The sequence below is a fragment of the Lynx rufus genome, unplaced genomic scaffold, assembly GCF_022079265.1.
Source record: "Lynx rufus isolate CCGP_SWC_20201006 ecotype Redwood Valley unplaced genomic scaffold, mLynRuf1.p SCAF_5, whole genome shotgun sequence".
Classification (NCBI taxonomy): domain Eukaryota; kingdom Metazoa; phylum Chordata; class Mammalia; order Carnivora; family Felidae; genus Lynx; species Lynx rufus.
Window position 1 is genome coordinate 8,013,236 of NW_025814867.1, and position 23,546 is coordinate 8,036,781.

At 47.1% G+C, this 23,546-nt stretch overlaps 1 protein-coding gene across 1 annotated transcript in view; it reads left to right on the top strand.

Moving 5' to 3' along the window:
• MYRIP (myosin VIIA and Rab interacting protein) overlaps positions 1 to 23,546 on the top strand; it is a 91,192-nt gene that overhangs the window by 62,558 nt on the left and 5,088 nt on the right. The window contains exons 9-10 of the mRNA XM_047099603.1: positions 12,831 to 13,025; positions 20,711 to 20,872. Coding sequence (XP_046955559.1) covers positions 12,831 to 13,025; positions 20,711 to 20,872 — 357 coding nt within the window. The remainder of the gene's footprint in view (positions 1 to 12,830; positions 13,026 to 20,710; positions 20,873 to 23,546) is intronic.

Below are 23,546 nucleotides of genomic sequence, written 5' to 3' on the forward strand. Positions count from 1 at the left end.
AAGGAAGGAAGGAAGGAAGGAAGGAAGGAGAAAGAACGTGAATGACCAATAAGCATGTGAAAAAAATATCTCACTTCATCTGTATTTCAACTGTATTCAATACAACACCTAGCCCAGAACTTAGCGTATGGTTTGCGCATTCGTCTTTCCCGTTCAACAAGAGCACAGTGAGGCTCTGGGAAGACAGCCATGAACAGGGCAAAGCTCATCATTCGTTTAGACAAGCAACAGAAATGCAAATTGAAATAATGAAATGTCACTTTGCCTAACAAACTGGACGATTAAAAAGAACGATCACCAAAGTTGGTAAGAGCTCAGGGAAACAGCCAGTCTAATAGACACAAAATAGTAGGGGCACATGTTAGCACAGTGGTAACTGGGTAGCTCTGAGCAATCAAAGGGGGCATAGCATTCGATCCAGCAATTAATTGTACTTTCCATGCTTTATCCTACAGAAAAACTGAACAAGCAGCCAAGGGTATATCAGTGCAGTTCACCAAGCATCGCATTATTCTTGTAGGGAAACAATGACCTTACTGTCCAACAATAAGGGATTCGGGGGAATGGAGGGGGATGGGGTCCAGAAAACAGATGGGCATCAGCACTGGAATAGCAGACAGATTTGGTCCAGACACAAGGAAGTGCATAAATTTGATGTCAGGAAGTTGGAGAAGTCTTATGTTCTGGGTTTTTCTCCCACTCTCTGAACTAGAAGGCAAGTCTGTCTTCTGAAGGTGAGGGGGTATTGGAATTGAAGTTTCAAGGTTTGAAACAGCTCTAGCATAGAAAGGGAAAGGAAACAGTGTGGGCAAATAGGAAGGGTCCCCACACGGCAAGGAAGGCCTGGGTGAGATCAGTGACCACAAACATTTACCTGAGACATAAAGAGCAAGTAACCTTGAGCAAAATAAATGCAAAACAAAAATCCATTCTATTTGAAGAAAAGGTCTGTCAGTAGCAGGTGTATTCATAAATCCACATCGTTCAGCAAAATTACATAGGACAACTCAAGTGTCAATTCTAGGATTGACATTACAACTCCTCATATCAAGCGTTTCTAATTTAACCATTAATTTGCAGTGAAATTTGTAGATGAATCTCAACCCAAGTTTGGGAGTTGGGGAGAGCAAATAAAATGGAAACAAATTATATATATGTATATATATATATATATATATATATATATATATATATATATACATACACACACACACACATATATATGATATATAACAATTATATATAACAATTATATATATAACATATAACATATATATAAATATAACATATATAATATACAACTATATATATATATATATATATATATAAAACTTAAAACTTAAGAAAACTGAAGTTCTCCAGGAAACCTAGCAGTCTGATGGAAGAAAAGATAATGTAAGAGAATTCTTCCAAAATTAGGGTAGAAGTTTAATGTTGGTCAAATCAACATCTGAACCAGATGTTTTTTAAACTTTTCAAATGGATTCAAAAATCATTGGATAGGGAAGAAAGTCAAGAATAGTTGAGAAATATTTAGAAAAACTAATGGAGATGACCCCTGTATTAAGATATTACAGTATGCTTTAAAGGCACAGTAATTAGGGGTGACTCAGTCGGTTAAGCATCCAACTCTTGATCTCAGCTCAGTTCATGATCTCAGCATCATGAGTTCAAGCCCTGCATTGGGCTCTGTGCTGGGTTTGAAGCCTACTTTAAAAAAAAAAATTAAAAGGGCACCCGGGTGGCTCAGTCAGTTAAGCATCCAACTCTTGGTTTCATCTCAGGTTATGATCTCACAGTTCATGGGTTCGAGCCCCACATCAGCTCTGTGCTGATGGCACAGAGCCTGCATGGGATTCTCTCTCTCCCTCTCTCTCTGCCCCTCCCCTGCTTGTGCTCTCTCTCTCTCTCTCTCTCAAAATAAATACATAAACTTAAAAAAAAAAAGTCCTAGTAATTAAATTTGTGAGATAGTGATACAAGATACAATGAAATAGTCCAGAAGTACAGTCTAGAATATATTAAAATTTAACTCCTGATTTATCTCATGATTCCCACCCACCTGTCACCCCTGTTTGGAAAAAGAACACTTTCTAATAAATGGTGTCGGGACAAACATTCACTTGTTATTTGGAAGAGGGGAAGATGTAGCGAGAGAAGAACATCCTTAATTTTCCCTCCAATGAAGGAATGAATGAATTTCCCCTCCAATGAATCTTCCTGGTCTGCAGGCCCAACAGTACTTACAGGAGACAATAAAGGAAGATTAAAGCTCTGGAGTCTGAATCCCTGTTCGCTTGCCATTTATCCAACAAATAATGGTTGAACTATTCCAAGAGCTGCAATACAGCAGGGATAAGAGAGAAAAGTCCCCTGCCTCGTGGAATTTACCTTCTACTGGAGGAGACAGCTGAGAAAGATGTAAACAGGTTGAGGGCAAGGTGTCAAATAGAGATAAGAGCTCAAAAGAAGGTTAAGCAGGGCAGTGATGGAAGGAGTTGGGAGGAAGGGGGGTCCTGGAAGGTCTTTTCAGACACCATTCTGCCCAAGTGTCCCCTGGATTGAGATCTGAAGGGCAAGACAGAAGAAGGCAGGCAAAGATCGAAAGGAAGCGCTTTCCAGGCAGAGGAACACAAGCAAAGCCATACTTTGGAAATGACCTGGACAACTTTAAGGAACAGATGAAAGAGCCAGGGTGGCCCGAGCACCGTGGCAAAGGGGAGGGCAGTGAGGGAAGGTGACAGAGGGCCAGGCGGGGAACTTCTGCTTTGACATAGGGAACATCTGGGAAGGTGTCAGCAGAAGTGACAAGGAGGACCTTACATTTACCAAGATCACCCAGGCTGCCATGTGCCGCTTCCGTCCCCAGTGAACGTGGAAGGTGGTTTCACGTCCCACTAAGCTTCTGTAGATGTGAGCGTGTTCCTGGGCAGCACCCTGGCTACGGCCAGCAGTGGAGAAATGTTTCCAATCAGGATCAGGAACTAATTTTTTTTAAGTTTTTATGTATTTATTTTGAGAAAGAGGGAACAAGCTAGGGAGGGGAAGAGAGAGAGGGAGAGAGAGAGAATCCCAAGCCATTTCTGCACCGTCAGCACAGAGCCTGGTACGGGGCTTGAACCCACAAACCGTGAGATCACGGCCTGAGCCTACACTAAGAGTCAGCCGCTTAACTGACTGAGCCACCCAGGTGCCCAGGAACTATTTTTCTTTCTTTTTTTTTTTTCATGTTTATGTATTTGAGAGAGAGAGAGAGAGAGAGCATGAGCAGGGGAGGGGGCAAGAAAATGCCCTCAGGAAAACATGCAGACCAGTGAGTTTAATTCTGGAACAAAAATGCAGATAGCACATTTTCAAAAACTCATTTCTGTAATCACCATTAAAAAAGGAAACCTTGGGGCACCTGGGTGTCTCCCGTGAGTTAAGCATCTGACTCTTGGTTTTGGCTTAGCTCAGGATCTCACGGTTGTGAGATTGAGCCCTGTATCAGGCTCTCTCTCCCCCTCCGCCCCTCCCCACTCGCTCACACGCTCACTCACTCTCTCTTTCTCAAAAAAAAAAAAAAAAAAAAGGAAAATATTTCTTTCTTTCATAAATGGCCTTGGCCATGAAAACCAAGATGATTTAAGAACCTAAACATTCCTAAGAGGTCAGTGCTCTAATCTCTGTTACGGTTCGTAGCTTCGTTTTATTACACATGCTAATGTATTAGGTTTGTGCTCCAATTTCTTTCTACAATTCTGTGTCACCCACTTTCATCAAGTCACTTCAGGGACATGAGTCTGTTCATGGAGAACGCATTTTGACGGGTTGTAGAGGCATCGCCAGAGCGCCTTCTGTTTTATGAAACGTATTTGCATTTAGTTTTTCTAGCAGATTTCTGTCAACTATTTAAGAGGACATATGGAGTTTCTTTTCTTACCTTTGAACAGGGGAAAAAAAAAAACATGAAATCGGGGCTCTTTTGGACAAATTTCCTTGCTTCCTCTGGTTGTCTGATGGAAGCATTTTGTAAAGCCAAGAAAGCACCTGTAATATGGGACAGAAAAGTAATGAGGAGACCGTCAAGTCTGGACCACACTTAGAGCAGATTTCCTTATAGACCGCATTCCTTCCCACTGAGTGTCCTTGGTGCCCCAGTCCTAGTGGGTTCAGTAAGGCTCAGAACTAGAGCTTGCCACCAGGGAGATCTCAAGCTCTATTGTGTGGCTTGGTGGTTGGTGTGGCCAAATTCTTACAGATGTCAACCAGTCGAGGGTGCAGAACATTCCGAGGGCTCTCACATGCCCTTCTCTCGCTGATCTGTTATTCCCTGACCTGATTATTCAATACAATTCAGTTCCACCATCACTTCCTAGAGACCGTTGGGTCCCAGGAATTATGCGCACGGAGGAGGTGCTATGACAGGTGGGAAGGAGCATGGGCTTGGGAGGCCAGTCTCTGGGTTCAAGTCCCAGCTCTGCGTCTGCTTGACTGAGCCATAGTTTCTTCATCTCTAAAGATGGGATTAAAACATCAACCATGTCCAGTTGTTGTGAGGGCTAAATGCAGTAACGAGAAGCCTGGAGTTGGCCGCCATCTTTCTTCTTCTGTTCCCTCCTAGAGGGGTCTCAGGAGCAGCATTCGGCAGGGGCCCATGTGTGTTTGATGCACAGTGAGCTCCTGAAGGACTTTTCTGTGCTGCATGAAAGGCCCCCTTTGTGTTCAAACCGGTCCCTAGAAGGGCCCTGTTAAAAAGTTCTTTCCTCCGATACCTGGGATGTCTGCTCTCCTGTCAGCCCCTTGAGGAACACTCACGTATCACAGGGCTGAAAGGAGACCTGGAGGGCTCCACACTCCCACCATCTTCCCTTTTTTGCCAAAGCCACCTCTGGAGGTTGTGTCCCCCCAGCCTGCTCAGGACACTTGACATCAAAAATGATAGATTCAAAATAAAGACTAAATAGATGACCTGGAGGTTTTCCATCCCGGCCGTTGGTAATCACAGCCTCTCGGGTTGTCAGAAAGGAGCTTTGGGGCACCTGGTTGGCTCAGCCGGTTAAGCGACGGCCTCTTGATTTCAACTCAGGTCATGATCTCACAGTTGGTGAGATTGAGCCCCCCATCGGGCTCCACGCTGACAGCTCAGAGCCTGCTTGGGATTCCCTCTCCCCCTCTCTTTCTCTGCTTCTCTCTCTCTCTCTCTCTCTCCCTCCCTCAAAATAAGTAAACTTAAAAAAGAAGGAGTTTTGAAATATTACATTGTCCCTTATTCCAAGAGCCCAGTGAACCGTTCTTTCTCTGCCGGGATCTAAAAATCTCCTTACTGGCGTCAGTTTGCACCCGCTCCCTCCACTGGGATTACAGCCTGTCCCGCCGTGTCCCTCCCCACCCTGCAGCCACAGCATGCCCTCAGCTCTCTTTCCAGAAAACTGCTCACCACCTACTCCCACGCAGCTGCCCCACCCCAGGGCCCCGGTGACCTTGGATTCCAGCTGCAGTAATGGTTTCCGACGCTTTTCTCTGCCACGGGTCCTCCCCAGCCCTAAATCTGTGCCTCCTCTGCCGGTCAGAACCGCCTTCCTGAAGCCTAAGCCTCTTGTGCGGCGTGGGAGGAACCTGGCTTTGAAATCGGGCGGGTCTGGGTGCAAAGCCGACTCCTGACGAGCAAACCCCCCTCTAAGGCCCATCTCCTCGTCTGTGAGATGTGATCAGAATACCTGCCTCGGAGGGCGCTCAGGAAAGTTCGGGGAGGCAAGGCCAGTCCAGTGCTTGTCCCAGAGCTTGGCATGCAGTCAGTGCTCAGGAAATGCCAGCTCTAGAGAACAGCAGCATCGAGGACCCGCGGTGGCGCCTGATTGCCGGGAGCACAAAACTCAAACTCCTGAGCTTGGCGTTCGGGGCACTGCCCTGCCCCCGCCTCCCTCCTGTTTGTCATCTGCACGCCCCAGGCTGTGCCCTCCAGCCTCCGGGGCCGGTGCCCTTCCAGCTGAGGCCGGAAGCCCAACTTCGCGGTTTCTTCACCTCTTTCTTGTGCCTCCAGACCAACCCCAAAGTCACATACCGGCGTGGCCTCTGCAGGTCTGCAGCCTGTGGTTCACAGGCAGGGTAGGGCCTCCCCTCTGCTACCTGCCGTTGGTCTTCGTGTCCTTCTCCCCTCTCTGCTCTCTGAGGACAGGGACCACGGCTTACTCACCTCTGCATCCCCTGCAGGGCTCCACGCCAGGGCCCTGGCACAGAGGAGACTCTTCCCGAAGGCTTTGCATTAAGTTAGTGCCGGTGAGAAACAGCAGACAATGTTTGAGGACCTGATTCGTTCAGTTTCCCAGCTAGGCAATGACATACCTTGTTTTTGTTGCATCAGCAGTACATATGGTTCAGTCTGCTTGCAGTCAGAGGGAGATACAGGGTCGGGGTTACGTGTGAGTGCCCAGGGCGGGGGGGTGGGGGGCTGTCCGAATGTCCATGTCAGGTCACCTACTGTCGTTGCTTAGGATAGACCTTCTATATTGTGATATTATGTTCTCTTTTTTTAATTTTTTTAATGTTTATTCATTTTCGAGAGAGAGAGAGAGAGAGAGTGTGTGAGTGGGGGAGGGTCAGAGAGAGAGGGAGACACAGAATCCGAAACAGGCTCCAGGCTCTGAATGGTCAGCACAGAGCCCCACGCGGGGCTCGAACTCACGGACCGAGAGATCATGACCTGAGCCGAAGTCGGCCACGTAACCGACGGAGCCACCCAGGCACCCCAAGTTATCTCTTCTTTATGAAATTGTGGTGATGGTGGTAGACAATACTAGATCACAGTGTTGTTGTTGTTTTGTTTTTTTAAGGTATTCTTAGTTGACGAGGAAAAAAACTGGGAAACGGAGAGCAGCAAAGTTTAACTTTTTTCAGGAAAGAACAATAAAAAACATTCTTCAAAACACCTCGTAGGCAGGGAAAGATGCTTCGAGAGCGTGGCACATAATGGAAGGCACGTAAGCCAGGCAGTAACAGGCCCATCTAGAGCCAGTGGGGCAGTTTGGCGAGGGGAGGAGGGGCGGCTCACAGCTCTGGCCCCAGACACTTTGTGGACACGACATATGCTGTCTGATTTAATCTCAGAAGCCCCTTGAGCTGGATGCTATCATCTCCATTTTGGGATGGAGGTTCAGAGAGGTTAAGGTATTTGCCCAAAGTGTCACAGACAGTGTAACCTGAATTTCCCAAGCCTCGTGGTCTGGTGTGTGCAATGGGGAGGTCACATTAGCATCAATCCTCAATAGGAAGCCGCAGGACCACAGCACCTACACCCACCGCCCCCCTCCGTCATCTGGGGGAAGCTCGGAAAGGTTCTCCCAAGTGTGAGTGGACAGCCCCCTCTCACGGGCCTGCCTGGGGACCTCACTAATATCTAGGGAGGACAGCAGTGCCCCCAGAGGACAGGTCTCACCAGGCCTCTGCTGCCCACATGCCTTCTCACAGAGGGGCTCCAGGCCAGCCAGATCCAGGCCAACTTACGACTTCCTTGCGCCCTTCCCTTTGCCCTCATGGGCCCTTTGCTCTAGAAAACACACTTGCGAATCAAATCTTACAGCTGTGTTGGTATATAGATTAATATATTAATATTATGTATCAAAACATGCTCCCGGGCCTAAGAGTTCTCTTTTATCTTCTGATTTTAAAGCATGTGTATAGGCTTCTAAAAGAACGATGAGCTGTAGGCTCGACACCTGCTGAGCCCAGTGGGCAAGGAGGCCATTGACCATCCCTGTCTCATGGAGTGACCCACGGACCTCAAAGCGTACCGCCTGCCTCCATATCTCACAAACACCTGGTGTCACTGTCCTTTCGGCTTCTGCCAATTTAGCTTTTCTGCTCCTATGATGGGACTCAGAGCAGTTCCCAAACTAGAAAAATTCCTCCTCTGCCCCAGATACCTGTACATATAACTTAATCCTCAAAGCTTCCCCCTGCCCCCGACCTTATATTCGATGAGATCATCGTAAGACTCATATCAAGTCAAATAAATAGACACCCCAGGCCTCTGTCACACCCCAGTTCATCGCACGCAGCCAGCCATGGGGTCTGTTCTGGCCCAGCCGAGGCAGGCAGACACGTGCATGCACATGGGTAGAACTGGGGCCAGAATCAGCCGTCTGGCATCCACAGCGTTCCCTCTGGATGAAGCCAGGCGTTTCACGCACCCCCGCTCTTTGCGTGTTGGCAAGCTTGGGGTATTCTGGTAAGGAACATTCCTGTCTGTTCCAGCTTGAAATGAGTCTGCATTTCTTTGTCCAGCATAAAGCTTTGAAATGAATGATGACGCCGGAAAAAAAAAAAAAAAATCTCAGGAGAGTTTGCAAGGGTTGCTAATAAGCAAGAATAGCTAATGGTTAGGATGGAAACTGTCTTTTCCGTAGAACTCCACAGACTCAGAATCTCCTCCTGGCAACACCCTGCAGTCTGCATGCCTTTGGAAAGCAGTTTCTAAGGAAGAGTAAATGGAGGAGGAATTTGTTCCAGAACATGTGTTATCTGAATAGGGAGTGTGTGGGGACAGGAGGGAGAAATCACTAAGGCTAATCTCTGCAGTCCCTAGTGAGAGAAGAAGGATGCTGGGGTTTACGACTTGGGTCCTGACCTGCTCTTCTGCCATTGAAATGGCCCCCGTGGCAGGACTCCCGCCTTCGAGCGGGACCTTCTGAAAGGTCTGCATCGGTCCTATTGTAGGTTACAGGCAGACAAGAAACAGGAGTCTTTGTTGAGGTTGCTTGTTCTGCTGCTGCTGTGAGCGATCAAGGGCACCGGAGAGTTTCTCATCACCCTCTCTGTACCCCGAGTGTAGACTGTTTGTTTCAGCCCCAGAGGTAGCAAAGTCGGCGTGATGGATGCGATGTTCCATATGAAGTCCCCGTGAAGTCATGATGGCCCACGCAAGCATTTTATTTTTTTTATTTTTTTAATGTTTATTTATTTATTTTTGAGAAAGAGAGAGGAGAGAGAGAATGAGCAGGGGAGGGCCAGAGAGAGACACGGAATCCAAAGCAGGCTCCAGGCTCTGAGCTGTCAGCAGGGCTTGAACCCATGAGCCGTGAGATCATGACCTGAGCCGAAGTCGGACACTTAACCGACCGAGCCATCCGGGGCCCCCCACACAAGCGTTTTAAATGGGAATCGCACGGGTATCTGGTGCCTGATACAATTTGCCATTTAACTTGTATCTCTTTGACAGCTGGGAGGTTGAATTTGTTACTGCGTGGCCGTTTTCATTCTGTCATCTGTGGGGACTTGGCCCCAAGTGTCAGTGAGGCCACCTTCCCGTTTGGAAGTTGTCCCTACTCTGTGGGCTAATGTCCACACTTTCACCTCTCCCTATTTGATCCCATGAAACTGTCACACTGGACCCATCTTATAATTGCTATCTGGAGTACCATCAGCCACCGCAGTAGCTCGCTTTGGGCTCTCCAGTTGTGTTCTGTTGGTGCCATTCAGCTCGGCTCTCTGGGGCTATGAGCAATAAAGCAGAGGGTCCTTTACCTCTTCACTTCTCCCACACACGGGGCTCCCTGCCAGCACCCCGGTCCACACCAGCTTTTCATCTGAACAAGATCCCGTCCAGTGCTAAATCTAGCTTTATTTAACGTAACTGTACAAGGTGCTTTCTACTTTTAACTCTGGACCGGGCAGGGAGCGGGACGTTTACATAACAAGTCCGTGTCAGCCCTGCACCAAATCTTCTGGTCTCCTTAATTGGACCAGCGAGTAAACCAAGGAGCAGGGAGGCTTGGAGCCCCGCTCCTGCCATGTGGCTAATTAAATCCCAGGTATCTTAACTTCCAGTCCACACACTGTTCGCACCCACCCCCACATCCAAGCAAAAAGCCCCGTCAGCCCTTTGTAGTGGACAAGTAGACCTGATTCCCTGCCGGGGTTGATGGTTTCCAGTTTGCACTTGCCCACGGAGAGCTCACCACCAGACAGAGGGCAGTGGTCCTGCCGACTGGCTCACCAACCAGAGAGATCTTGTCCAGTTTTCATATTCTTTCTTTCTTTCTTTCTTTCTTTCTTTCTTTCTGGCCACTTCCCCCAGCTGGCAGCTAGTTCGCTTCTGAACTTTCCCGGGGCTTCCCCCAGACCACAGATCTTCCCATTAAAGCTGTGGTTGCTGTCCTCGGACCGGCCACCGGGGACCCCATGCTCTGACTCAGCGGCACATGCAGACGGCCTTCAGGGGACAGGAAAGTATGTCTGCACGTCCAGTGGCGGGGGGTAGGACTAGAGGTGTGCCTCGAGGGCAGGGACTTCATCCACTGTCCACTGCTTGATCCCAGCACCTAGAGCAGAGCCTGCCCACCACAGACCACCCCCAGTGAAATATGTAGGGTGAGCCATGTGGGGACTGCAGAGACCTGGGAAGTACGTGTCTCAAGGAAGGCATTCTCGTCCAAAAAAAAACCCAAAAGCATGCCCCTGGGCAATGTTTGGCTTCCAGCGTGCAACCCCTGTGGCTGAATAAACAACACTATTTATGGATGGAATGGAACAGTGGCCGCCAAGCAACATGGATGCCCAGCTTTGACGCGATATGTTCAGTCGGAGTCAGGATGCAGATAACCCTTCCTGGCGAAGCACCTCTTAAACCCTTCCCATCAATAACCCTGGCCCTTGAATGACCCTGCGCCCACTGGGGACGTGTGTCCATCTTCACACTTTTCCCTCCTACTGTGCTGTGGTCCTTTGTTCTTCTTCGGAGTCTCCTAGTCATACGTTTTTCTTTTCAAAAAACTGTACAAGGACACCTCTTCTACCAAAGAGGGGGCAGAGTTTCTAAACACGAGCTCACATGCTAAGAGCAGGGCAACGCATCTGCTTTCGTACCTACAACGTTGCCTCTTCTGAAACGGACGCGAGCCGACAGTGGTATAGCCGTGTCGTGCCAAAGTCATGCCGAGCCCCGTTCATCCTCGCCTTGTGCCACGGCAAGTCCCAGAGTCCTGGAAAGTGGCGGGGTAGCCCCTGCAAGTCCCACCTCAGATAAAGAGTTGGCACTGGCTGCTGGCCCTATTCTACTGGGTCTGTGTACTTTCCCTTCCATTCCCTTCTCCTGACACCGCAGACCGAATTGTTTGGGTTTATAGCAAATCCCTTAAACCGAAAGGAGTGTGGCCGTTGGGTCAGGCAAGCAGCTGTTGTGGAGTGGACGGGCTAGATGGGGGGCCCTCTTATCACAGGCGCCCTAAGCCTACAAAAATTTGACAGATAGGAGACCATGTGCATGGAAGGCCAGAGCCAGTTTCTAGACTGTGGACTCACTCACTGATTTGTCACTCAAACACTTTGATTCCCTAGTGAATTGGGAAGGGTGTCAAAACATCCTCTGGGGCGCCCGGGTGGCTCAGTCGGTTAAGCATTCAACTTCAGCTCAGGTCATGATCTCACCGTCTACGAGTTCGAGCCCTGCGTCGGGCTCTGTGCTGACAGCTCGGAGCCTGGAGCCTGCTTCGGATTCTGTGTCTCCCTCTCTCTCTGCCCCTCTCCTGCTCACACTCTTTCTCTCACCCTCAAAAGTAAATAAACATTAAAAATTTAAAAAAAAAATCCTCCAGCAAAACAAAACCTGCAGTAGCATCATCTGCTTGGAGGAACAGGCTTTGCAAAATCAAGCCATAGCTGCCCTTAACATTTTGGCCAGGATACGTGAGTCAGAAGGGTACCTTAGAAGGTACCAAAGGGATTAAAATTCCAGATTTTCTTGAAACACTTTACTGGTAAATGGTAAACACACACACACACACACACACGTGCATCCGCAATATTTGAGTTCCAATTTACAAACCCTTCGATAGGATAAATAAACTTGATCATAGGTAGATGCCATTACTATCAAGAAACATTGATCTCCAGCTTATAATGATGTTCTATGTCCTGATGAACTCGAAGATGCAGATAATTCTTGGTGGTTGAAGTGCCCCTGCTCCATCAATGACTTTGGCCCAGATCCTGATTGTAATTTTCAGCCATGAATGTAAAAGCAGGAACTGACTTACGTCGGTAAGGAATCTTTTCAGCCACAGATAACAGAAAAAGAAGTGGGGTAGGAGAACATCAGCTAGATCTCTTCACTGGGTTAGGAAAACAGGGGCTTTGCTAGAGACCCCCTCAGCAGACTTTCCTGTCGGGCTCACTGGGCAGAACTGTGTCACATGCCTGCCCCTGGCTACAGAGGGGTGGGGAATGGAGTGCTCTGTCCCGCCTCTGTGGTAGAGGAGAGCAAGGGAGAATGGGCTCGAGAAGAGGTGTGTGTGAGCTAACACACGGGGGGCTACCGAACCCTTCAGGGAAACTCTTCCACTCTCATTCCACACATGACAAAACAGAGTTCCAGAGGCACGAAGTCACTTGGTCGAGATCCCAGCACCAGATGAAGGGAGAACCAGATCTGGAGCCCAGGTCTCTTAACATCCAGTCCAGACCTACTAGACCACACCATGGATGTGGTTTGACAGAGTCTGTGACTGACGTTCTGTTGAGGACATAGAATGCCATGCAAACAGTGAGGTGATGCGTCTAAAACCACCAGCAGTGGGCCGAAGATGTGGTAGCCTCGGCTTGAGGTCTCCTTCCTTCTCGAGGGATCAAATAACCCCATGTGAGTCCCAGAAGCGAGGCCGTGTCAAATCAGGCCTCCTCCAGGCGCCTTCCTGCTGTGTAGACTTTTTTTTAGCTTCTCGTTCCTTCGGCACAGCGATGTTTATGTGTTATGATGGAATAAGTCTCATGATGAGCACCAGATAATGTGGCATTCCCTTGTCATTGTTAATGTGCTGTTCTTGTCTTCTGTCCCCTTCTGTTATTGGGCCAAACAGAAGTATTCTGCTGTTTCTCTCTGCAACATCTCCACAGAAGTCCTGAAAGTCATCAACGCCACCGAGGAGCTGATAGCAGAGTCCGCAGGGCCCTGGGAGTTCCCACCTGTCCCTCCCGACAGAGAGAAGGGGACATTTCCTCTTGGGACAGACCAAGTGAGACTGGATGAACAGCTGACTTCTCTGGAAGAAAACGTAAGCCGGTGTGGGTGTTCCCTGTCTCGGGCAAACATAAGAAGAAACTGATGACGTTGTGACCCGTCACAGACAGTGCAAGGACACATGCACGCCACACAACGTAGCAAGTATATCCTCAGGGAGGGTGTCAGGCCTGGTCCTCCAGAAGCGGACCCTGAGGAGAGGATAGGCAATTTCTTTCGGAAGTGCTCCCCCAGGGAGGCTCATCAGGGAGCGGGGAAGGACTGGGGAAAGCTAAGGGGTCAAGCAAAGGTGTGACCTTAGACCAAGAGTCGCTTTGACCTGTAGGGAGCCCTGGGGTGTTAGCTGCATCTCAGAGTTGTCTTGACGCGAGCCAAAGGAACTGGCTTTTTCTACCCAGCCAGCAGGCACTTCGGTCTCTTGGCAAGCAAGCCAAATGTAGACACTTCTGTCTACACTAGCCCCAGGCGGTCTGGTGTGTAGGGCTGAGCGGGTGGGAACCCAGGAACACTGAAGCTGGGGGGGGGGGGGGGTGGGGCGATGCAGAAACTACAAAAGGGCCCCGGGAGGATCCAGGTGGAGCACTGCCAGTGCCACTGCAGGGCAAGGGCGTGGTTGCCCGCGGAACTTAGGTCACAAGTGGTCTGCCCAGCTTACAGGTCTGTTTGCCAGTAGGGCGTTTTTCTAGCCTCCCTCGGGAGGAAACGATGGAGGGAACAGATTCTTCCATATAAGTATCCCCCCTCATCGCCGAGCGTTTTCAGAAATGTCTGATGAGAATTTGCCAACCCTTCAGACGAGGGGGTGACACAGAGGGATCTGGAACATTAGCCCCTTGGGCCACACTCACCATCACCAGCTGGCAGAGCCCTGCCCATGAATCAGATACCAAATGAAGTCGGGTGGTTCCATCTTCCCACACCCAGCAAGAACCAACCCTGATTTTGGGGTGCTGTCAGGAATGCAGCTCCCAGAAATCAGGACCGGTTGGTAGAGGCAATTTTTTGCAGAAAGTGGCAACAACGACAAATCAGAATGCCTCCAGGTTAAAAAAAAAAAAGTGCCAATAGTCGCTTTATCTTAAAAGGTAAAGACTCTCTCCCTCTGAATTCCCACAAAACCTGAGCAGAGGTCTGTCTGCCAGTTAACGTCACTTGGCTGCCCTTTCTGTCCACTCGTCTGTCCCCATTAGATCGGCACCACTTACATTTTGGGTTCGATAATTCTTTGTTGGGCGGGGAGAGCGTCCTGTACGGTAGAGCATGTTCAGCACCCCAGCACCTACCCACGAGATGCCGGTAACAGCACCCTTCTAACTGTGACCATCAAAATGTCTCCAGATGTTGCCAAACATCAGAGAGGGAGATGCACGGAGGTGCAGTCGCCCCCAGATTAGGAATCAGGTGTATAAATCCCTGAAGACCAGGGTCCTGCACATCACGAGCTCCAGCCCTTGCCCAGAGCCTGACACAGAGGTGCTCAAAGAATGTGGTTACCTGATAGAAGATTCAGATGAATGAAGTCCTTTTTTTTTTTCTTTTTTTTTTTTTTTTCCGGAAAAAATGTTTTGCTTCTGACGCGTCGGGCCTCTGTTCTTTAAATACGTCTATAATACGGTTCTCTCAGTGCTGATGGTCCTACAGTGGCCGTAATCCCCTGGACACATAGAAGTGAAAAAGTGAAAGTCAAGATATGGTTCACCAGGCAAGGGGCGTGGGTTTTTGTTTGTTCGTTTGTTTGTTTTACAAGGTATTGTATTTAAAAAAAAAAAATACAGTGCGTGAAATTTTCAGATTTAAATGACAACCGTGGGTTCCCGTGGCACACACTTAAAGCGAAGACAGCCTGCCTTTTTTGCCCTCCAAGGGGGATATCGTGGGGGGTTTCATTTTGTAACGTCCTTTTATTACACGCTGTGTCTCCTTTCCTGGGGTTCCTTAACACTTTCAGTTCAAAACACATCCACTTCGCCGCCGATGTGAGAGGTCCCAAACCCCAGCAGGGACTGCGTTGCAGGCCGCCGTCTGTAGTGCACCTCACCCCTGCCCAGCGTCTGTAGTTTACTTCACCCCTGCGCGGTCCTGGGAGATGCCTCTCCTGGTCCCCAAGAGTTAACTGCCTCTTCCTCCTCCTCCCTTCCCCCCATCCAGCTCTTCAAACTGCACCTCAGAAGAAACTCCATAGCTGTTCCTTTGAATTCTCTGGGTTTTGAGTCAGAGAAGGGATGGCTGTTTTCTTTATCTCTTTAGAGACAGAGATCACAGCCCTGGGCGGGTCTGGCTCTGCGGTTTCCAGGATGGAATTCAGCGGAGCAGCAGAAGGGCAGGGAGATTCTTAAACCGGCCTCTGGGTGCAGTGATTTAATTAAACTGGGGCTTTTGTCTGTGTTCTAAAGAGCGGCTCCCACGTTCCTCATTTTCTCGCTGCCTGGCTCCTTTGTGCTCAGGGATGGGGACTGTCAGAAATAGCAACGGGGACACCTCTTGTCACCTTCTGAACATTGGCCACCGCAGACCGGCCCGGGGACTCAGAAATGAAAGAGAACATTGGCTCGAGAATGTTTCACCTTCAAAAATACTTCTGAAGGTTTCAGAGCTGCCTCCGATAACAAAAAAATGTCGTTCACATGGCGAACCTCCTGTTTTCACAAGGTGCCTTGTTAATCCACTTAATTAGAGTAGGGCTTGGGGACTTCAGAATTCCCTTAGTCTCTCTGTGTTGACACTTCTCACCTGCGGCCTGGCTGGGCACCGTGAAATCAGCTCTTGGCTCCCTTGCAGGCAGGGGGATCCTCGGGCCAATCCCAGCCTCCCCTGTGCACCACGGGGAGCTCGGTCCCTTGGATTGCGTGCCTGCGTCTCTTGTGTTTGAAGCTCTCGCTGACAGCTGTGGGTTGTAGGGTTCCATTGTACCTGCAGGGACTTGGCTGGGAAAGGCAAGTTTCGGGAAGGGACTACAATCTGAAGTGTGGGTAAGGTCCAGGGATGCTGCAGCCCCCAGGGAGTAGCAGTCGGCGGGGAGGCGGGCAAGCGGTCACCACTCCTGGGCAGTGGAGCCCAGGGAGGGCTGGAGCCTGGGGGATCGCCCCCTAGTGGGAGCTGTCACCAAGAAGCCCACACAGAGAGGGAGCAGGGGAAGGGAGACTAACTTCTTTCTCCTCCTGCCTTTGATCTCCTGCTGGTGTCTCCCACCGGCCCAACCCGCAAGGGGGCCTGGGTGATGAGGTCCACACAGGGCAGCCTGAGAACAGAGTGGGACAGAGAAGAGTGGAAAATGGATCTAGGAGTCCACAGAAGAACGGGCATGACCATTCTCAGACCTGTGGAGTGAGCAGTAGGGCCCCACAGAGGCCATCTTGTGGATTTATGCAGGGTTATGAGTAGGAGGGATGAGTCAGCTGCCTCACCCCTCCACTGCCACCATTTGAGGAACTCCCAGACAGCCTGGGGCACCCTGTAATTCCCGGCACAGAGGCAGTAGAGGGACAGTCCCAACTTCCCTTTTCGCACTACCCCGTAACTTTTGGCAACACCAAATCCGTCGCGTAGGTAGTGGCTGGAGACACCGGGGGACTTCCCCTTGAGGGGCCCCAGCTCTGCCACAGAATCCGGGACCGGGCAGAGGGTGTTGTCGGTCCTCCTCCTCAAGGCTCTCGGGTACCCCTACAGCACCGGAGAGGTTGTGGCCCTGGAGATGGTCCTGGCTCATCAGGTGCTCCTCTGCCCTCGAGAGCAAGCAAAGAATTGCTATCGGTTCCTGTCTAGCCTTAGTTCTCTAGAATGTGTTTCATGGAAGGTAAGTCTGACGAGATGCGATAAGACCAAATCGGTTTGATCAATCCGTATAGTGTCTTTCTAGGATCGTTGAGATACGGATTAGCACATTAAAGACTCCAAGAAGTCCTGCAGCAAAGAAATATGTTTCATTCTCTTCATCCTACAGGCTTTGACCACAAGGCCTCTTGAGACCAAAGTTAGGTCAAGTTCCTCCTTAATGAAACACCTGTTCTCGTCCCCTGACCCACTTTGAGAAGGGCGTTTTGAACCAGGAGCCAGTCCATGGGGTCATGGGCATCAGTGGCTGGAGCTTGGAGAAGGCACAGATTGCACAAACATGGGAGCCTTGGTTCTCGCCAAAAGTGGGCCTTTAGTCAGCCAGCAAGTCCAGGTTCATGGTTTTCAAATGGGTTGTTTTTTTGTTGGTTTGGTTTTTTTTTTTTTTTTAAGATTAGAATAACATTTCCACTGCTATAGAATGTTAACGTTTGTTATTTTAGCCCCAGCAACAGAGCCAAAGTCATGTTGATCTATAACCACAGTAACTCTAGGACTTGCAGGTCAGAGTTCAAAATGTAAAAAGTCATAACATAACATGGCAAGCAAGATTAAGTATCAGGCCACCATAGGACAGGGTGAATAAAGGCAAGGGAACTGGCATCAGCCCCCAGGAGCTCAAATCCCAGCTGCACCATTTCCCAGCTGCGAGGCCTGGGGAAGTCGCCGGAACTCCAGGACCCAGTGTTCTCCTCCTTCACACCGTGACTGTAATAGCACCCACCTCAGGGACTGCCATGAGCAGTAAAGAAATGTCACATCAAACCCTTGGCTCAGCGCCTGGCTCCATAAATGTGTGTCGTCACCATCATCACCGTCACGGGCCCTTTCGGCTCCACCACCTTGGCGGTGAGTTCCCGCTCAGCCCGCATCGGTGCCAAACCACAGAACCTTCCCTTTCCCCTCGTGCCAGGAGAGCAGGCTTTCAGGGAACACAGAGTAAAAGACGAACATTCTGGCCTTACTGAGCTATTTCTTACGGGAGCTCGGAGGCTTGGAGCTATTTCATATTGCTTTGATTTGGCAGAGAAAACAAAGAACGTTAGCGGATGACCATGCTGAAGACAAAACAAGAGACCGTTGAGATGATACAGCTGTAGGGTGTGATGATGTTGAGTTTTGTGTGTTTCCGGAAAAATCCAGGCTCTTGAGACCCAAGTCATGTCGAGTTGTGTTTAACCCCATTGTCACGTTCAAATTATTGGTCTCATTTAAATAATAATTCCAAATTTTGTTTCATCGTACAACACTGTAAGTTTATATTTAAAATTATCCAGGGGCGCCTGGGTGGCTGTTGGGCGTCAGACTCTCTGTTTCAGCCCAGGTCACGATCTCATGGTTTCATGGGTTCGGGCTCTGCACTGACAGTGAGGAGCCTGCTTGGGATTCTCTCTCTCCCTCTCTCTCCACCCCTCCTTCGCTCACACTGTCTCTGTCTCTCTCAACTCAATAAAACTTAAAAAAAAAATTTTTAATAATAATAAAATAAAATTGCCTTATCAAGGGGTGCCTGGGCAGCTCAGTCGGTTAAGCTAAAGCTAAAGCTAAGGCTCAGGTCATGAGTTCGAGCCCCATGTCAGCCTCTCTGCTGTCAGCCCAGAGCCAGCTTCAGATCCTCTGTCTCCCTCTCTCTCTGCCCCTCCCCTGCTCGCTCTCTCCCTCTCAAACTTATATATTTTTAATTAAATAAAATTAAATATTTTTTAAAATTAAATAAAAATTTAAAAAATAAAATTATCTTATCAAAATACATTTACTTTTATCCTCTCTCCTTGTCTCTTCCTCCCTCTCTTTCTCTCTCCCAATTTTCTTTCCCTCTGAAGAGAAACTTTTAACTTCAGAACTTTTGAGAGACTAATTTTTAAGGTTTTCTACCCTCAAATAGCTTTGAAATATTCATCATTTCCTTCAGGTGACAAACAATAAAGGAGTGTATCTTGTTTTCAAGGCGAAGAATAAATGTCTTCTATTAAACTGTGAGGATCTTTTAGAAACACAAGTTCTCTGATACTCACATATGACCAAGAAATGCACAACTAAGGGCAAACTGAAATATGGCAGTTGTCAACAGACGTTTGATTCGTGGCCCACCATGCGACTGACAAATGGCTTAACACGACAGACGCCCACTACCCCAGTCAGTGCCAGAAGCCCCCCAGCCAAGCCCAAATTGTGCCTGGTGTGGCACCAGTGCTCCTTCATCACACCTGCACCTGCTTTGCTGCGCTCTGAAATGTTGTGTAGAATTGCCAAGGTTTTTTTTATTATTATTTAAAAAATGTTTAATGTTTACTTAGTTTTGAGATAAAGACAGAACGTGAGTGGGAGAGGGGCAGAGAGAAGGAGACACGGAATCCGAAGCAGGCTCCGGGCTCCGAGTTGTCAGCACAGAGCCCGACAGGGGCTGGAACTCATCAACTGTGAGATCACGACCTGAGCCGAAGTTAGATGCTGAACCACCTGAGCCACCCAGGCGCCCCTAAAATTACCAGTTTTGATGGAGATGCAGGAATCGGGCTGAGGAATTGACGGGGTTCTCAGTGTTCTTTCCCCAACTGACCAACACTCGGTGTAGCTCAGTGCAAAACGCTTGCTTGTCCTGTGTGCACAAGCTCTTGGCTTATCCCAACTCTGCTTTATTTAACTCAAGTTAAAAGAGCTTGTGTGACCACCGTGTGTTTTCATTCAAATCAACTCCAAATTGCTGTAATCACATGCTTAGATCTTTGTGGATGTTGATTAAATTTCAAAAAACCCCTTGTAAGTAATTAGCTTCTTTAGATCAGAGTCGTCCGGTGTTGTTGGTCATTTCATCCACGTTATTCTGTAGGCAGAAAGGAATTTGTTTCACTCCTCCCCTGGTCTGAATGATTCCAATGATTCTACCTTCTGTTTGCCCACTTTTACGGCAATCGCTGTATTAACTCCTGAGTCAACGTTTTTTTCCCTTTAATTTTTCCTCACATCACTCCCTTTGTCTGACTCTCTTTAATTTTCAGTAGCTCTCAAAAAACTGTCTTCCTTGACAGATGAATAGAGTGGACAGGTTTGTTTTAACATCGCGCTTTTTTCTAAGAAATAAACTATTTTCCTGCTGTGAATTTCAGGTCCCTTTTAATGCCCTTCACCTGCTCCAGGCAAGCTGTAGGTAATCAATCAGAGATAATTCATTCGACATGTTTTAAATTGTTGTTTTAAATTAATTTCATGTCTTTTATGTTTTCTGAATTTTTCTCAATTACTAAATGCCAAGCAAAAAAAATTTTTTAATTTTAATTTTTTTTTAATTTTTATTTAAATTCAAGTTAGTTAACATTCCGTGTACTAGTAGCTTCAGGAGTAGAATTTAGTGACTCATTGCTCACATATAACACCCCAACAAGTGTCCTCCTTAATGCCCATCATCCATTTAGCCCACCCCCCCCAACACCCCTCCAGCAACCCTCAGTTTGTTCTCCATGTTTAAGAGTCTCTTATGGTTTGCCTCCTTCTCTGTTTTCGTCTTATTTTTCCTCAAACAAAATTTTTATTGGAAAAATCACATCACGAGTTGTTCTTTGCTTCTTCTGTCTTGGTATTCTGGTTGTTTGAATCACCGGACAAATTTGCAACTTATGTAGCTGACGCCATGTACTTTGGAGTATTTTATCAGATTTTCAAAACTTATAAGTTGCTTTTTCTTGCCAGAAAGTTGAGGCAGGGGAGGTGCAGTTGACGGAGAGGGGGTGGTAAGACCTCATGCTACCATTTAAGCGTGAAGAAGGTTTATAGATGGGGACATCCCCTGGCTTTTCCCCCAGTGCTGAGCCTGAATCACCTGGGCGCCCATAAGGGACCCCAACAGTCCTGGTTCCAAATCCTGAGCTCAAGGCTGCACCCCCTCTGCAGGTGTACCTGGCGGCAGGCACCGTGTATGGACTCGAAGGCCAGCTGAGTGAACTGGAGGATGCCGCCCGCTGCATCCACAGTGGCACCGATGAGACCGAACTGGCGGATCTGGAGGACCAGGTGGCCACGGCTGCAGCCCAGGTTCACCACGCTGAGCTCCAGGTAAGAGCCCCCTCCCGCCCAGATGGAGGACCACCGTGAACGAGGGGAGAGCACCCCATCTTCCACAAGAATTATTGCAAAGCCTTTGTATCAGCTCCCTAGCACACTCGCATTGTCCTTTCGGGTGGATTCCACCAAACCCTCCTTCTAAAAAATATATCAGAATTTTCTTTAAACCTATGTTGCCTTCCTCTTTGACAAATTCTCTGACCCACAGGCAGATCTCCTTGCTATATAGGTTCCCATTGCATCTCAAAACCACCCTCCCCTAACCTGTATCACACGGTTGATGACTTACTTGATGCCCTTTTCCCCTCTATACACTAAGAGCCCCATGAGGACATGACTATAGCTGTCTAGCTTAACACGATAACTTCAGTGCCTGACATCTGACATGGCTTTAGCACTTTGAATAAAACTGGGGTGAATAGCTGAATGAAACTGAAAATGTAGATTTCTTTATGAAAGAAATAAGGAAAGAAAGAAAGAAAGAAGAGAAAGAGAAAGAAAGGAAGAAAAACAAAAGAAAGAAAGAGGGAAAGAGAAAGAGGAAGAAAAACAAAAAAGAAGAAAGAAAGAAAAAAAAAGAAAGAAAAGAGAGAAAGAGAAAGAAAGGAAGAAAAAAAGAAGAAAGAAAAAAAGAAAAGAGAAAGAAAGGAAGAAAAACAAAAAAGAAAGAAAGAAAGAGAAAGAGAAAGAAAGGAAGAAAAACAAAAAAGAAAGAAAGAGAGAAAGAGAAAGAGGAAGAAAAACAAAAAAGAAGAAAGAAAGAAAGAAAGAAAGAAAGAAAGAAAAGAGAGAAAGAGGAAGAAAAACAAAAAAGAAGAAAGAAAGAAAGGAAGGAAGAAAAACAAAGAAGAAAGAGAGAAAGAGGAAGAAAAACAAAAAGAAGAAAGAAAGAAAGAAAGAAAGAAAGAAAGAAAAGAGAGAAAGAGGAAGAAAATCAAAAAAGAAGAAAGAAAGGAAGAAAGAAAGAAAGAAAAGAAAGGAAGAAAAACAAAAAAGAAGAAAGAAAGAAAGAAAAGAGAGAAAGAGAAAGGAAGAAAAACAAAAAAGAAAGAAAGAAAGAAAAGAGAGAAAGAGAAAGAGGAAGAAAAACAAAAAGGAAAGAAAGAGAGAAAGAGAAAGAGGAAGAAAAACAAAAAAGAAGAAAGAAAGAAAGAGAAAAGAGAGAAAGAGGAAGAAAAACAAAAAAAAGAAAGAAAGAAAGAAAAGAAAGGAAGAAAAACAAAAAAGAAAGAAAGAAAGAAAAGAGAAAGAGAAAGGAAGAAAAACAAAAAAGAAAGAAAGAAAGAAAAGAGAGAAAGAGAAAGAAAGGAAGAAAAACAAAAAGGAAAGAAAGAGAGAAAGAGAAAGAAAGGAAGAAAAACAAAAAACAAAAAAGAAAGAGAGAAAGAGAAAGAGGAAGAAAAACAAAAATGAAGAAAGAAAGAAAGAAAAGAGAGAAAGAGAAAGAAAGGAAGAAAAACAAAAAGGAAAGAGAGAAAGAGAAAGAGGAAGAAAAACAAAAAGAAGAAAGAAAGAAAAGAGAGAAAGAGGAAGAAAAACAAAAAATAAGAAAGAAAGAAAGAAAGAAAGAAAGAAAGAAAGAAAAGAAAGGAAGAAAAACAAAAATGAAGAAAGAAAGAAAGAAAAGAGAGAAAGAGAAAGGAAGAAAAACAAAAAAGAAAGAAAGAAAGAAAAGAGAGAAAGAGAAAGAAAGGAAGAAAAACAAAAAGGAAAGAAAGAGAGAAAGAGAAAGAAAGGAAGAAAAACAAAAAAGGAAGAAAGAAGGAAAGAAAAGATTTCTCAGACCAGTATTTTGATGATTTAGATATGGCCTTTTCAGAACTGAAATGATATTATCTGGAAGACAGATAGTATCATTGTGATATTAGCTTGTGAAGACACTTGTTTGCATCTTGCAAGGATATCCCCGTGGCCTCTGACTCTGGATCAGAATTGATTGTGGACTAAGCCACTGATGCTCAAAGTGGGGTCCTTGAGACGTGCTGGTAAGACGTGCAGTGTGAGCTCAGTACAAACCCCCGGTTCACGGATGGACACCTTGCATCCCTAAACTGTATCCTAGGAAAACTGGGGTCGGTAGAAACCACCTATGGAGAGAGAAGATGACAGTCTTGCGTGGTAATTATTTTTTCAACCAGGATTTTTGTTTTAGAGAGTCAAAAATCACAACCGCCGCTGACAGCGGGAAGCACTCTTGAGAGTGTGAGCGCGCCCATTCTCCACCCTGTGGGTGCGTTAACACTGTGTGCTATAGGCGTGGTCTCTTTGGACACGGCCCCGCCAACTATTCATTATCAGCAAGAATGACTGAAGAGCGTCTCTCCCCAAATACAAATCATTTCCCATAAGTGCCACCCAACCTTTAATCCGTTTGCCATAAAGCTACAGAAAGTGGGATCAAATCTCTTGTTTTCTGGGGTACACTCTGCAGCAAATAACTTCTTGAATGGTTTAGCCAGAAGTAATATTATTTGCGGGTGTCTGAGAGGGTTATATTGGATAATTAGTTATTCCTGCTTCTAGATTTCTCCGGTCTTCAATTGTAAGAGCTGTGTTTTATGGGAGAAAATCCTGTAGTCCAAACTACCATTTTCTGTCTTTGAATGTGCCTGGTTTTTCCACGTTTTTAAACATTACAGTAACGTTATCAATAATACCTACTGTT